Source organism: Panthera onca, chromosome D3 (assembly GCF_046562875.1).
Source record: "Panthera onca isolate mPanOnc1 chromosome D3, mPanOnc1 haplotype 2, whole genome shotgun sequence".
Classification (NCBI taxonomy): Eukaryota; Metazoa; Chordata; class Mammalia; order Carnivora; family Felidae; genus Panthera; species Panthera onca.
The window spans coordinates 12,925,940-12,940,577 of record NC_138350.1 but is presented as its reverse complement, the minus strand read 5'-3'; the positions used below and the strand labels follow the sequence as shown (position 1 = coordinate 12,940,577).

Genomic DNA, 14,638 nt, shown 5'->3' with positions numbered 1-14,638 from the left:
CGGCTTTATCGGGGGCGCCGTGGCGATGCCGTCAGGTCGTGCGCTGGGGCGTTTGGTGCGGTGTCGCCCACGTTAGCAGGTGTTCTGTATACTTGAGCCGCCTTTGTCTGCCAGGAGCGAGAACAAGCGGTATTCTGCTGGCCTTCCAGGATTGAGTACAGGTTGAACATGAAAACGGAGGGAGGGAGGCTGTAACAAGTGAGGACTCTCTCCAGCTAACGGAGCTCAGGCAAGTCGGAGAACGAATGACAGAGCTCTGGGTGGGTCCCAGGAGTGACCGGGTGTTACAGAACCCAAGTGTCGTTTGGGCCATCACCAGTGGTCTCTGCTTTCCTGGGGGTCAAGGAGGAGAGGGCAGGAGTTAGCTGAACAGAGGGGCTTAAAGCTCCCTGGTTAGAGGGAGAGCAGAGGGCCTTCTTTTCTGTATTTTTCCATGCCATTGGGCTGAGAAAACAGAGACCCTAGAGACCGTGCGGTCTGGCAGGATGGGATTCTAGGATCAGTGAAATTTTCTCTTCACTCGCTTTTTTACTCCGTCTGGGTGTATTGGATACCTACTATGTGCTAGGCTCTATCGTAGAACGCAAATACAGTGGTGAACAAAACTAATAAGCCCCTGGCCTCATAGGGTTTACATTCTAGAGCAGCCACAAGAAGCAGGTAAACATGTTTTAAAAAGGGTCATCATTTCAGATGGAGTTGTGTTGAAGGGTGGAAGGGAAGGGTCAGGGAATGCACCTCAGGGGAGGTCCTGTTAAAACAAAGCCCTTGGGGCGCCTGGGTGGCTCAGTCGGTTGAGGGTCCGACTTCGGCTCGGGTCATGATCTCACGGTTTGTGAGTTCGAGCCCCGCGTCGGGCTCTGTGCTGACAGCTCAGAGCCTGGAGCCTGCTTCAGATTCTGTGTCTCCCTCTCTCTCTGCCCCTCCTCTGCTCATGCTCTCTCTCTCTCTCTCTCTCTCTCTCTCTCTCTCTGTGTCAAAAATAAGTAAACATTAAAAAAAAGCAAAGCCCTTGAGGGGAAGCCAGGCCTCCACGTGGAAAATCTGAGCCCTCCAGGCGGGAGTGAGCGTGCAGTGCTGGTAGAACAGAGAGGAAGTGGGTACGACCAGGCCGTGGTGAGTCGGAGGGGGAGAAATAGGAGGTGAGGTCCCAGGAGTGGTCAGAGGCCAGATCGGCATGGTAGGAACTGGGTTTTTTTTCAGAGGATGACAGAGCATTCTAGAAACTTCCTCAGAACCGGAAGACCCCCCCCCCAAGAGGCCATGTGGTCCCACACCTGCTCCCCCTAGGGTCATCCACTGAGTGAAGGTCGTCGGGGCGGGGGGAGGGGGGATGTGGAGGGCTTTTCCTTTGTGGAATAGCTGACATTGGGTTTGGGGGTCCAGAGATCTGAGGGCAATTCCCACCTCTGTCCCTACTGACTTTGCTACTCTGTTTATTGCCTAGCATGGCCATTTTCTTGGCCACATCATAACCCCTCAGGGAGAGGGAATATAAAAAGACACTATGAATCGAGACCTGAAAGGAACAGAAGTCCTCTTTCCTTCTCACCGTCAAAGTAGAAAAGTCCTGGGGATTACCTCCCTGGTGGATGCAAATGTGTGTGGTGTCTGTGCCCTATTCCTGCACCCGTGGCAGACATAGCGAATCTATCACAGCACAACCACCATCACTCAGCCCTTCTGCTAGCCACTTACTGAACCAGTTACTCAGAATCAATGCACGGGATGCTTTCCTTGGCCATTCCAGATTGATCCAACCTTCTTTTACGTATGGAGGAACTATGAATCATGAAACTCAACCACATCCGCAGGGGGTGTTGTTAACGAAGTTGGGAACACAAGTCAGGCTCCAGCTCCCTAATCCGGAATTTTCTCTCCCCACAACATCAGCCCTTATGGTTCCCTTGGTCACACTCATCTGGCTTTGAGGTGGTCACCCTGGTGGGTGTAGTCAATGCTGGAGTCCTTCTAGAAGCCTCCTGAGTCAGCGTCAGATCGGCAGAGGGTTTGGCAAAGGAGACTCAGGATCTGGGTCCTTTCCAGGCCTTTGTAATCCATGGAGGGTACCAACCAGGAGGTCCCAGCTGCAGCCAGCATGTTGCGGATATGAGCGGCTAACTCCAGGCTTACCTCTGGGGTCTTGGGTTTGCCCCTCCAGTGGGTCACGCTTGAGGAGCGGGGGCTTCCAGAATCCCAGTATGTGTTAGCACATGGGGAACTAGAGGAAAGGCTGGGGACAAGCCTGCATTCCAGAGCGGTGCATCTCGAAATTTAATATGCGTCCACAACATCCAGGGAATTTCTTAAAATGCAGATTCCCATTCTGTATGTCCGCAGTGAGGCCCAAGATCTTGTATTTTCAGCAAGCCCCAAGGTGATGCTGGTGTGGCTGGTCTGCGGACCACCCTTTGAGCAGCGAGGGTCCAGACCTTTGCTGCCCAATAGTGGCCACTCCCCTCATGTGGCCCTTGAACACTCATAATGTGGCAAGACGGGATGTCCTGTGAGTGTGTAAAATCCACACGAAATCTTGAAGACTCGGGATTAAAAAAAAAAAAAAAGTGTAATCTGTCCCATTACACACACAGGACTGGTGATAACGTTGAAATTCCAGTGTTTGGGATATAGTGGGTTCAATAAAATACACTATTAAGTTCACCTTTTTTTTTTTACCCTTTTAAAATATGACTAGAAAATTTACAACGACTTGGATGGTATTTCTTTTTTTAAAAAACAGCTTTGTCGAGCCAGAGTCCACACATCGTATAATCCTCTCCCCTTAAAATATACAACTCAGTGAGTTTGGGTATATTACGTTACTCATTTTTAAAATTGTGGTAGGGTATATATCACATGGATTTGCCATTTTAGCCACTTTTAAGGGTACGATTCAGTGACATTGATTACATCCACAGCGTTGGGTAGCCGCCGCCACCATCCCCAAAAACTTTTGTCCCCCTCCGAGCAGAAACTGTACCCCGTAAACAGTAACCCCCCAATCCCTCTTCCTCCCGGCCCCCAGTAACCTCTCCCCTGCACCCTGTGCCTATGAACTCGCCTGCCCTAGGTAGTTCAGACAGGTGGAATCATACAATATTTGTCCTTTTGTGTCTGGGGTCTTCCCTTAGCATGTCTCCAAGGTTCGTCCACAGTGTGGCATGCATTAGAACATCACTCCTTGTTACGGCTCAGCACCGTTCTGTTGGATGCACGGCCGCGTGTTGTTTCTCTGTTCATCTGTTGGCGGGGACTCGTTTGTTTGCACCCTGGCTACTGTGAATAATGTTGCGGTAACAGTGGCGTGCATGGATTTGTTGGAGTCCCTGCTTCCGATTCTTTTCAGTAATGTTGTAGGTCCCTCGCACATCATTGGTCTGGGTCATCACCTTGACCGCCAGCGTGATCTCCATCACCCCGGGTACCGCTTATAAAAACATTAGTAACAGGTACTGTGTTAGGCATTCTGTCTGCCTTATCTTGCTGACTCCTCAGAGCCCCCACCTAGGAGTTCAGAGCCCCCACCTAGGAGTCAACCACTGTTACTGTTTTCCTCGTAAGACAACCAAAGCACAGAGAGGCTGAGTGCCTTCCCAGTGGTCACACAGCTAGTAAGGAGGAAAGCAGGCCTTGGAATCCAAGTTGGTCTGAACCCTAAACCCATGATATTAACTCCTCTGCTGCCTTCTAGGCGCAGATTACCAGAGTACCTTCAGGGTCCCTTTCCAGAATCGTGCTGGGAGAACGGGCATAAACATCTGCCGTGCTTGCCCAGATCCTGGCTCGACAGTGGTCAGCAAAGCCTCTGCCCGTGGCAGGAGTCTGTGGTGTGGATCCTGGTCTCCCCTCCACTTCCTCTATTTCCAGTCCTTACTGAGCATGCTACACGTGCCACGAATGCGGGTGTTCCAGCACCACATGCCCTCAGCCCAGCCCCCACGCTGGTGACCCTCCCTAGTCCAGAGGCTACCTGATCCAGTGGAAGGGGTTCTAGGTTCAAATCCTGACCCTGCGGCTTCCTGGCTGTGCACCCCTGGGCAAAACACTTAGCCTCTCTGGGCCTCCATTGTCTCATCTGTAAGAAGGGTACAAGGCGTGTATCTTGCAGGCTGTTCTCGGGTTTAAATGAGATCAGGTATTTGTGGTGCTTGGCACAGAACCCAGTACATAGTAGGACCTCGGTACAAATGGGTGTCCCTTCAGCTCTTCTTGCAGGGGACAGGAACAGCTCATCTCAGACCCCCTCGCCCGCCGAGAGGGTGCTCATCTACCAAAGATGACACTACTGTGTCCATGTGACCTCTTGCCTCTCTCTCTTCTTCTCTCCCCACTCCAGGCTGTGACCGTTGGACAAAGGGACAGCACTCAGCTGCCTCAGCCCCCGAGCCACCTCTCCTTCCCCGCTCTGCCAGCTCAGGAGGCCAGAGGCTCACCATCAGAGGGTACCGACCCCGGCCGGCCTGGGAGCACTGCACGACCGAGGTCGGCAGCTTCCCCACTCCCCAGACTGCCGTGCCCTTCTGCCCGGGCAGGGTTGGGGACCCCTGAGCTAGGACTTACCAGGACCAGCCAGGGAGACGTGGAATTGATCCGTGAGGCCCCGGGGGCCACGTGGAGAAGAGAACTGGAGGCTGAATGCAGAGCGCCCCTGGGCCACGGAGACGAGGGCACGAGGCCTACGCGGGCAGGCTCGCAGGACCGGTCTGTGTGTACATGTGCGTCCCCGTGCACGATGCCGTTCGCTCTAGATCCCCTGTGACAAGCGAGAGCCAGGCCGCCCCGGCTCTGGAGCGCCGCTCTGCTGACTTGGTCCCTGGGTGGCGGGTTCCAGCTGTGCTGTCTGGAAAGATGGGGTGGGGTGGGGAGCTAAGCACCAGCTTCGTGGAGGCCTTGGGGCCCAGACCTGGGCAGGGGGGCTAAACTGCTCCTGTGTAAACATCTGTTCCCCCAGGCCTGTCATGGGTTTCGGCCTCTTTGCATATGGCTCCGAAGTACACAGAACAGTCTCGTATGTCTTTTGAGCTCTGGGTCTCTCTGGGGTGTGGTTCCCATTTCTGCTGCCTTCGCCTGTTCTGGGAGAGCACCGTCCCTTTTGGCCTCCTTGCCCCCATGCTTCCCCCTGCCATTTGAAAAGCACAGTGGCTTCCTGGCCGAGATGACTTCCGGGGACTCCTTGCAGCTTACCTTCGCCCACGACACCCCCCTGAAGCCTGGGCCCTGAGAACTGGGGGTCTGGGGAGGAAGTTCTAGGACATTCCTTCTCCCTCCTCCTGTTCTGGCATCTACACCAGCTAAGTTTGTCCACCACGGCGATGGACGTGGGTCCCTGATATATGTATGTTGGATTTCACGGCATATGCATGGCATCCTGTTTGCAAAGGATCCCCCCTTTTCACCCTTAATAAGTCCTGTTGGGGAGGCGGGGAAGGAGGTCATAGACGTTCATTCTCAGCTCCAGCCTGGTGTGGAGCCCTGAGTGGTTTCCCCATGAGAGGTCTGCCTGCGCTCTCTCAGGGCCCATGCCTTCTATCCCTCCCTCTTGCTCCCTCCTGGGCTGGTGGCTTTTCCCAGCCACTCAGGACCACGTGTTCTATAGGAAAGATCCAGGAAGCAGGTCGGGCGTGCAGAGTCCTGCGGGGGGCCTCGGTCCTATGTTCTTACGTTCCATTCCTTACAAGGGTGTGTCTCCTGTTCCCAAAGCCCCTCTGACCTGGCACCAAAAGGACATCTGTCCCCCAGCAGGGCAGTGGCAGGGCAGCTGGCCAGCAGGCAGGATACCCAGGGTCAGCCCATAGCCTCTCCACACTCCCCGGGCACTTCCCAGGCTTGGTTTTCTTCTGGTCACTACCTTATCCCGATGGCCCCCTCTCAGAGAGGGGACCAAAGACTTCAAAAACCTTGCCTGAGTATAGATTCAACATCCCACCTGGTGTAAGGGGTATGCGCGGGTCTTCCCCACCTTGGGTGATTTCCAGACTGGTTCATGCTTGAGGGGCCAAGCCTGCTTCCAAACTGGGAAAAATGATGAGCTAGCCATGCTTCCTGAGACCCTGGCCAAGGGGAAAACCCCGAGCCTCCCAGGGGGCCTTCCTGAATGGACTCCCACCTGCAAAAGACCAGAGACTAAAGGCCCCCGTGTGGGCTGTTCCTAAGTGGATGGTCCTCTTGTTGAGGCTTCTGTATGTAACTCTGTGACTCTTGGCTCAACGTTTGTGTATCTTAGGGTCGTTTTATACACGCTGGCACAAATCCCAGCAAGCCACTCAGCAGACCAACCCCAGACACGGGTGTGAACCTGCCTGGGCTCTGCCCAGCGGCCCCTCCAAGGCCTGAAGTCCAACCCTGGCTTCTGTTTAATCCAACCAGGACTTTGGGGTCTGTGCACCCCAGTCTTTGTCGTGGACCTGAGCGCAGGAAAGGAAATGAGGAAGGGAGGAAGCGGGCAGGATGCATCTACCCCGAAGCCAAAATGCTCACCAGGACAGCAACTGGCTCCTTCTTTCTGCTCTCATTTCCAGAATTCACTAACATGGTCACCCAGAGCCTTTGGCAAGACCCTGCAGGGTCTCCAAAGACTGCTCTTTCCATCTGTTCATGACCACCAGCTTAAGATTGAGGACAAGGTGTGAGGAATCCAGGCAGAGACCCCAGCCTTTCTGGTTCCCTAGGACCTTCTCTGCTTAGCAAAACAGGGTTCCCTTGGCCTGTCCTGGGCCCCAAGTCACCTGATCTTGATTTCTCCCTCTTCTCCCACAGTCTTACCTTGCTCCCACCTTCCTCAGTCTCCACAGCAGCCAGGCTGCCCCAGGTATCCAGCCCTCCCTGCCGCCTCCCACCCCTCCTCCTGGCGACCACCTTGAATTGTTTAGAGGGCAGTTTTAATTTGCAGACATTTCAATTCAGTGGGAACCAAACCTCTGCTTTCCCTGCTGACCTCAATCTTATTCATGAGTCAAGTATTGGGAGGAGGTCATATTCATTAATCTTTTGCGAGGAAAGAAAAAGGGAGGTGTGTGTATTTTTACATCGTAATTGCTTGACTCGTTCTGTAGACTCCACACAACCAAGAGTTGTGTGTGTGCACCTGTGCTGGTCACAGCTGTGTGCAGGTGCCCCATGCCCAGCCGTGAGCTGTTTATCTCTGTGCCCTGCTTTGAGCAAACCCTTGTACCCACCAGCTTCCCAAGTACATCGGTCCACAGAGTGAAGATTCACAGGGAAGCCTTGACTTTGCCTTCTTTGAAGGGCTTGTGGATTTGCACATTAAATTCCATCCAACTCCCCGGGCCATGTGTATTTCCTAAAATGGGGACTCCTTTCCGGGGGAACCCCCTTGGCCATATGTGGGGATATCCCCATGTCACCTTCCACAGCATGAACTTGAAGACTCGAAGTCTTTACTTAATTCTGTTTTGCCCTGGTTTTCCTTTTGCTGGTCAAAGAGAAAAAAAATCCCATCTTGCCACAAACCATCCCCCTCTTTCTGGATTCTTGATCCATAGAAACCTTGGACCGATCTCTGATGACTAGACTCTTGTATCTAGGATACCTGGTTCTGCCTCTTTCCCACCCCACCCCCTCAAAACCAGACTTTATCACCTCCCACGATTATTGTCCCCCCCCCCCCCCACCAGCGGCTGATCATCTCAGGAACGTGAACAAGGTGGCATATGCTCGGCCCAGGCCCAATCCCTATCTTGAGAAATCTAGAACCAGGGTTGGCAAATTATGGCCCTGGGCCAACCCGCCAAATAGTTTTCACCTTCTCTAATTGGGGAAAAACCAGAAGAAGATTTCATGATACGTCAAAACCCCATAGAATGCAAATGTCAATGACAGTCAACAAAATTGTATTGGCACGGGGCCACAGCCATTCATTTACATATGAACCACGGTTTCTTCTGTGCTACAGCGCCACAGTTGACTACTGGTAACGGACGCAGTGTGGCCCATAAAGCTGAAAATATTTATAACCTTGACCTTTACAGAAGACTTTTGCCAACCTCTGCCCTAGGGGACTGTCTTCCCAAAGAAGCAGCCAACTTCATATGGCGCCCAAGAGAAGAACGGGAACCAGGCTGGGAGTTACAGGGGCAGAGAACTTGTTCCAGTGAGGGAAGAACTTTCTAACAGCTTGCCCCAAGATGTAGTGGGCCGCCTGGGGAGGTGGAAAGCTCCCTGTCCCTGGAGAGGGATGCGCAGACATTGAGGCCACTTGGCATACACGATAAAGAGGGAATTCAGGCTTTGGAGGATAGAGGGACAGGTTCTAAGACTGTATTGGGCCCAGCCTGCCATAACAAAATATCTTAGATGGGTGACTTCGACAACAGAAAGTTCTTTCTCGCAGTTCTGGGGGCTGGAAGTCCAAGACCAAGGTATCAGCAGGAATGGTTTCTCCTAAGACCACCCTCCTTGGCTTTCAGCCTCTAGCTGTGTGCTCACGTGGCCTTTTCTCTGAGCACGCACATCCCCAGTGTCTCTCTCTTCTAGGACACCGGTCTGATTGGGTGGGAGCCCACCCTTACGACTTTTTCATCTTAATCACCTCTTTAAAGGCCGTATCTCCAAGCACAACCACCGTGGTGGTTAGGGCTTCGACATACGAGTTCAGGAACATACAGTGAGGCGTGTGCTATGGTGGGGGGAGCGGTTCAGTCCCTAACAAAGACCCTTGATATTGCTAAGACCGTGACGGTAGGGGCCTTCTGGGCAATGCTCCTATTCCTGGCTCTCATTCCCATGCTGTTCTCAACCTGGAGTCCCCAGATTTGCCCTCCCTGTCCTCACCCCCTGCCACCCTTCACCCAGCTGCCCCCCAAGGACTGGTCTCGTTCCAAATATTCCACCACCCAGGCCCCTCCTGACCGGGGCCGCCATAACAAAGCCCACACACCAGGCAGCTTAAAATGAGTGTCATGGATTCTCTCACGGCTCTGGAGGCTGGAACCCTAAAATCGAGGTGTCGGCAGGACCGCGCTCTGGTCCCCCCGCCCTGCAAGGGTGTCCCTTCCTGCCCGCCTCTTGTTAACTCCCGGTGGTTTGCTGGTCGCCTTTAGCATTCCTTGGCCCGCGGCTGGATCCCTCCATCGTCTGACTCCACCATCACATGGCCTTGCTGCACATCTGTCTCGCATGGCTGTGTCGTAGAAGGACACCATCCCACCCGAGTTTGACCTCACCTTAACTCATTATACCCTCAACCACCGTTTCCAAGGAAGCTCACATTCTGAGGTAACCAAGGCCTAGGACCTCAGCATATCTTTTTTTTTTTTTTTTTTGGTGGCAGGGACACGATTCAACCCTAACACCCTCTAAGGAGCTTTCTCCCATGCCTTGACTGGTCACCTTGGTCCCTCCATAGCAGACCCCCTAGGACAAAGGTCCCAGAATCCCTGGGCCACGAGGGTCAGGACACCGAGGTGGCTCTTCTCAAACCCGACACCTTCCTCCCTGGGTCCTGTAGTCCCGGACTTCGTCTCCACAGGTGAGGCCGGGCAGCGTGTCTGTGGTGTGGTGGTCACTTGACCACCGAATGCACTCGTTTCAGCCCAGTCTGAAGGGGTTGCTGGCACAATGCTTGCTTTAGTGGATGCTCTTGCCCGGTGGCAAAGGAACAGACTGTGGCGAGCTGTGCACCTGCTGCAGCCTTTTTCGGCCATGCCTGTGAAGGGAGGATGTTTCGAGCAGGCTCAGGCGGATGTGCCCCCTGGGCCCCAGTCGCCCCTAGCCACCCCACTGCGGCCTGCACCTGCGAGGGAGTAGTCCTGACCTCGGAGGGGAAGGAGAGGCAAATGCAGTCTGGGCTTCAGAACATGGGGACCTGGGGGCTTGAAGATTCTTGTTCTTCCTGACTCTCCCCGCGTCGTGCCAGCTGGACCATGAGCCTCTCCAGTCACTGCTCCTGACGATCAACCCGAATGACTGGCTTCTGTCTTGAGGTCCTGCCAGCCATGCCATTCTCTAATGAGGCAGAGCGTGAGTGGGAGGCCTTCACCCTGAGCGCCTCGACTCGCCTATGTGCTAGCACCTGGCCTACTGCCTGGCACATAGTAGACGCTACGGGATGCAGAGAGGGAGAGTTGCTGGGTGAGAGTGAGGCACGGGCACAAGGGGCCAGATGCCCTTCCTTGCAGGGAAGGCAGAGCGGATCCACAGACAGGGCCCGGCGCCGATGGGATTCCCACAGCCAGGCCCGTGCTGTGGATCCCACATCATCCCAAGTGGATCTGCCAGGTTCAATGCACTTGACTCCTAGAGACCCATTGGTCGGATGTCCCGGGGCATCTGGGCCCTGAGAGGCAAGAGTGGTGATCCGTCTCTTGGAGCCTCAGTTCACTGAGCACTTACTATGTCCCAGGCCACCTGAATCCCCAAGACGGGACAGTCCTGGGAGTGAGGTACCATTATGCACATTCTGCAGGTGAAGAAACTGTGGGAAATAGATGGAAGCCAGCCTATTAAGTGGTAGAGCCAACATGTTAAACAGGAGTCTTTGGACTCATGCGCGCCCAGCAACCCATCACCATTGTGAGTGGCTTATGCCCAGCTGCCCATCGGGATATTACTGTACCAGCCTCTGACGTCATGTGCAGCTTGTAACCAGGAGAGAGGGAGGGAAAACAGGAAGCGATTGAAGGAAGGTACAGGAAAGGGTGGGGACCCTCGGGGGAGTTTGCACAGAAGCTCTCACTTGTGCTCCCAGAATACAGGCTGCCAGCGGCTGTCCCTGGGTCCCTGGGTTCCTGGGTCCCTCCAGCTCCCCTGCTGTGAGCAGCCTGTGCCATCAGCCCGGCCCTCTGCCTGTCTTATACTGGACATTTTTGTGATCCCCTGTCCCAAGAAACTCACCAGTGAGTGCCCCTCCCTCTCAGGGGTGAGAAAAGGTTCTCTTCCTGCTCATTGGGATCACACAGTCCCTTTCCTTAATACCAAGAATACGAAGGATTCATCTCTGTGGGGCTGAGATGTCTGCTGTCCCACTGAGGACTGAGCTGGAGGAAATGGGTTCTACCTGAAGTTTGCCTCATCTAGGTTATGGCCTAGCTTACCAAACATGTTCCATAGACCTTTGATTTCACAGCAAACTAGATGGAAATAATGTTGCATTATCAGAGGGGTCCCGGGACAAATTTGCATTGGAAATGCTTGCGTAAAACAAAATCAAATTTATTTCTTGGTTGCAGGACTTACCAGAGCATTTAACCACACTACTGTATGCTTGAAATCTTTAAAAGGCTGACAGCAGGCTGCTCTTCCCAAGCTCTCCCAGACTGGTTTCTGAACCCAACAGGACTAACCTCTGTGAATTTGCCTTGATTACTTGCATGGTACTTTGAGGGCGAAGGCCAGTGTGCTGGCCCACAGAAAAGAGCACCAGGATTTACCAAGCACCTGTCTAAGAGTTGGCCTCCCCGGGGGCTAGTACTGTGAATGATGAACCTGGAAGGTAAAGGAGATGTATCTGGTCAGAGAGACGAGGCTGGGGATGGCCACTGGCCACCAGATGCTCCTGTGTTTCCCTTCAATGCTGGTGGGAAACGCTGAGTCCCAGAAAACTTTGCCCCTGTCACCTCACATGCTCTGCCCAGGCCTGCTGAGGGCAGACCTCCGTTCCATGCATGTGGACGGCGGTTTCATGCACAAGGATGCACGGAGTAGAAAACTCTAGCTGATTGTGTCTTTCACTGGAGGGGGCCGAATTTGCTATGTGCTGGGGACTGTCCCAACATACCGTGGCTCAGAAACCAATGTGGAAATATTAGAGGATGTCCTGCCCTCAGCGAGGGGAGGAGGAGTGTCAGCTGGGTCTTCAGCAGAATTTTTATCTTCGACTAGGTTATTGGGATGAATGTCTAGAATGATCTAGAAGGGTGATCTAGCCCAAGGAGGGCAAACATGTGCCATTCCTGCCACCACTGCTCCCTCCTATACCCTTGGCAGACATTACTAATCAATCACAGCATGCCTTTCTGCTGAGCACAGATACAGCCTTAGAGCATCAGAGTAACCATCCCTGATCTCCTGCCACCTCTCCTTTCGGAGACAGAGCTCAGGCCCCGGGAGGAAGGTAAAGCCTCCCAGCCTTGGTCCTTTCTTAGAGGCAGAGGTGGGTTTAGTACCGAGCCCTTGGAAGCTTCCAGAAGGCCAATCATTTGAAGTTTTGGCTGTAGCTGGTGACAGTCTGTAAGGCCCTTGCGGACTTTCATTTTCGGTCAGGAAATTTAGGAAATGCAGAAAGAAAGATTCTGTCATTAAGACCCTGTAGTATGATCCTATTGGGTGACCTGCCTGCTTGCGGAGAAATCATTTATCTTCCAGGGAACTGCTTCTCCTCAAGGCCTGAATGTTACCACCTACCACATAACAGCTGGGCTGGAAGGCCCGGGGACCTTAAGGAAATATGGTGTGTGTGTGTGTGTGTGTGTGTGTGTGTGTGTGTGCATGGTGCTAGGCAGGGGAGCAGGAAGTGCTGTGCTTGGAGCGGTTTGTCAAAGTTTCTGTGGTTCCATACAGACATCTCTGAAGTTAAGAGATGTTGCATATAGAGGGGAGGAAGAGGAACCAACTCCAATTGCTTTTGGTTTCTTCCCTGCAAGGAAGGCTCAAAATCAAATTGTCACCCCAGTGAAATTCCCTGAGGCCCTAGTGGACCACCAGCTCTACTCCTGAGCTCCCGAAACGGCTGCGATGGCTCGGTGGCTTGAGAGTGCTTTCCGCCCGCTCCCTCTTCATTTCCTTCCTCCTCTTATCCTCCACCACCACCACCCCCTGCTTGATAGCATCTCCCCCCGGACCATGAGCCGAGGAGAAAGTTACACAATAGTAGAGACGAGAAAATAGCTGCCATGTATTTAGCTTAAATTAGCTCAGAAGAAAGGCTCCCTCCCTCCATTGAGCGGGCAGCAATTGTTTATGCCAACGTGCTATTTGCATCGTGCCTTCTTAGATTTGAAAGTCTAATGATCAAAAACAAATCTTAGTTTTTCTTTTCTCGACACTTAAAAAAAAAAAACAAAAAGCAACCCACCAGCTTGGCGAGTTCTTCTCGTTTAAAAATACCCTGACTTCCAGAGCTGGAGTGAGGATTTTGGAAAGCCTGGTGCTAGAATAGCAGGAAGAAACACAGGCAGGCAATAGACAGGCCTTTTTGGAATGGAGAGTGATGACCTGGTGAAGGTCAGAGAGGGGTCTTTGCGTCTTCACACCCATACTGACGTCCGGGCCCGTTGGGAGTGCCGCAGGCCTGTTTCTTCAGCAGTGGGTTCATTGGGTTATTTATTGAACATCACTACATCTGGGGCCCTGGGCATTCAGTCGTGAGTGAAACAAAGTCATTCTTTTTTTTTTTTTTATGTTTTTTATTTATTTTTGAGAGAGAGACAGAGTGTGAGCAGGGGAGGGGCAGAGAGAGAGGGAGACACAGAATCGGAAGCAGGCTCCAGGCTCTGAGCTGTCAGCACAGGGCCCGACGCGGGCCTCGAACCCACGGAGCATGAGATCATGACCTGAGCTGAAGTCAGACACTTAAATGACTGAGCCACCCGGGCGCCCCAAGAGCCACCGTTCTAGACAGAAGAAGCCGCAAGCACGAAGACCACCGGGGGGGGGACGGAGGCCAGGGCTGGCGAGCGGGGTGGACAGCAGATGAGTGGCACCGGGGACGTGGGGGCCGGAGAGTTGGAACATCCAGGCTGGGGAGGGTCTCAGAAGTCTTCTGAGGGCAGTGGCAAAGCACCGGGGGGTTTTCCGGAACACCGTGTCGCCATCTGATCTTCGCTGGTCTGAGCCACGGGGTGCGGTCTTGAGCGTGCCGTCTCCTTGGCCAAATCAGTAGGGTCCAGATCAGGTGGCTGCCATCTGCAGCCTCACGGGAGAGAGAAAGGAGCCCTGACAGAGGGAGACGGGAAAACCGGAGGAGGAAGCTCCTTGAGTGACCATGGCACAGGAGACAAGGCAGTAAAGTGGATGGTATGGTCAAGAGGCGGCGGCTGGACCCGTCCCCCGTGGCTGACGTGGGCATGGGCAGGCAGTGGGCGTGGACGAGCCCGGTAGGGCCTGGGGCTCCACCCTAGAAGTGGATCTCACAGACGCCAGCAGACCCGGGACCAGGCAGTGGGGCTGTGGGGCAGCTGGGCGTCACAAAGGACCAGGGCTGGGAAAGCTGCTCTGGGAGCTGGGGATACTCAGCCAAGCACCTTCCAAGAAGGATGCTGAGTCGACTGGGGTCCCGTTCCCAGTCTTGGACAATTAATGCAATGCATTGGTCATCCAAGATTGTAGCCATTTTCCTTTGTTTATTTTTCTATCTGTGTTGCTAATAATAATAATAATAATAATAATTATCAAATGGGTACATATGAACTCGTGTAAGTTCAAGTAACTGCTACGTAGCTACAGTGTAGACACCAGGCTACCCTCATGTACTGGTCCAGCCCCAGCGAGTCACCCACCCTGGCCCGCTGGCCTCCCAACCAGCCTCCTACGGAGCGCTGGCCAGCGCCCTGCAAACCCTGGGCAGCCAGCTGGGCCGTGCCTGGCTGGACCGGGCACTAAGGGAGGGGCGGGGCCACCGTGGGCTACCTTGGGCCAGGCCCGAGCACAGCTGTGAGATGCCCAGAGTCTTTTCTGGCTCCTT

At 53.7% G+C, this 14,638-nt stretch overlaps 1 protein-coding gene across 1 annotated transcript in view; it reads left to right on the top strand.

The window, feature by feature from the left end:
- The window catches only part of KSR2 (kinase suppressor of ras 2), a 440,326-nt gene extending 427,305 nt beyond the window's left edge, over positions 1-13,021 (top strand). The window contains exon 20 of the mRNA XM_078435742.2: positions 4,337-13,021. Coding sequence (XP_078291868.1) covers positions 4,337-4,343 — 7 coding nt within the window. The 3' untranslated portion in view covers positions 4,344-13,021. The remainder of the gene's footprint in view (positions 1-4,336) is intronic.
- The last annotated feature ends 1,617 nt before the right edge of the window (positions 13,022-14,638 follow it).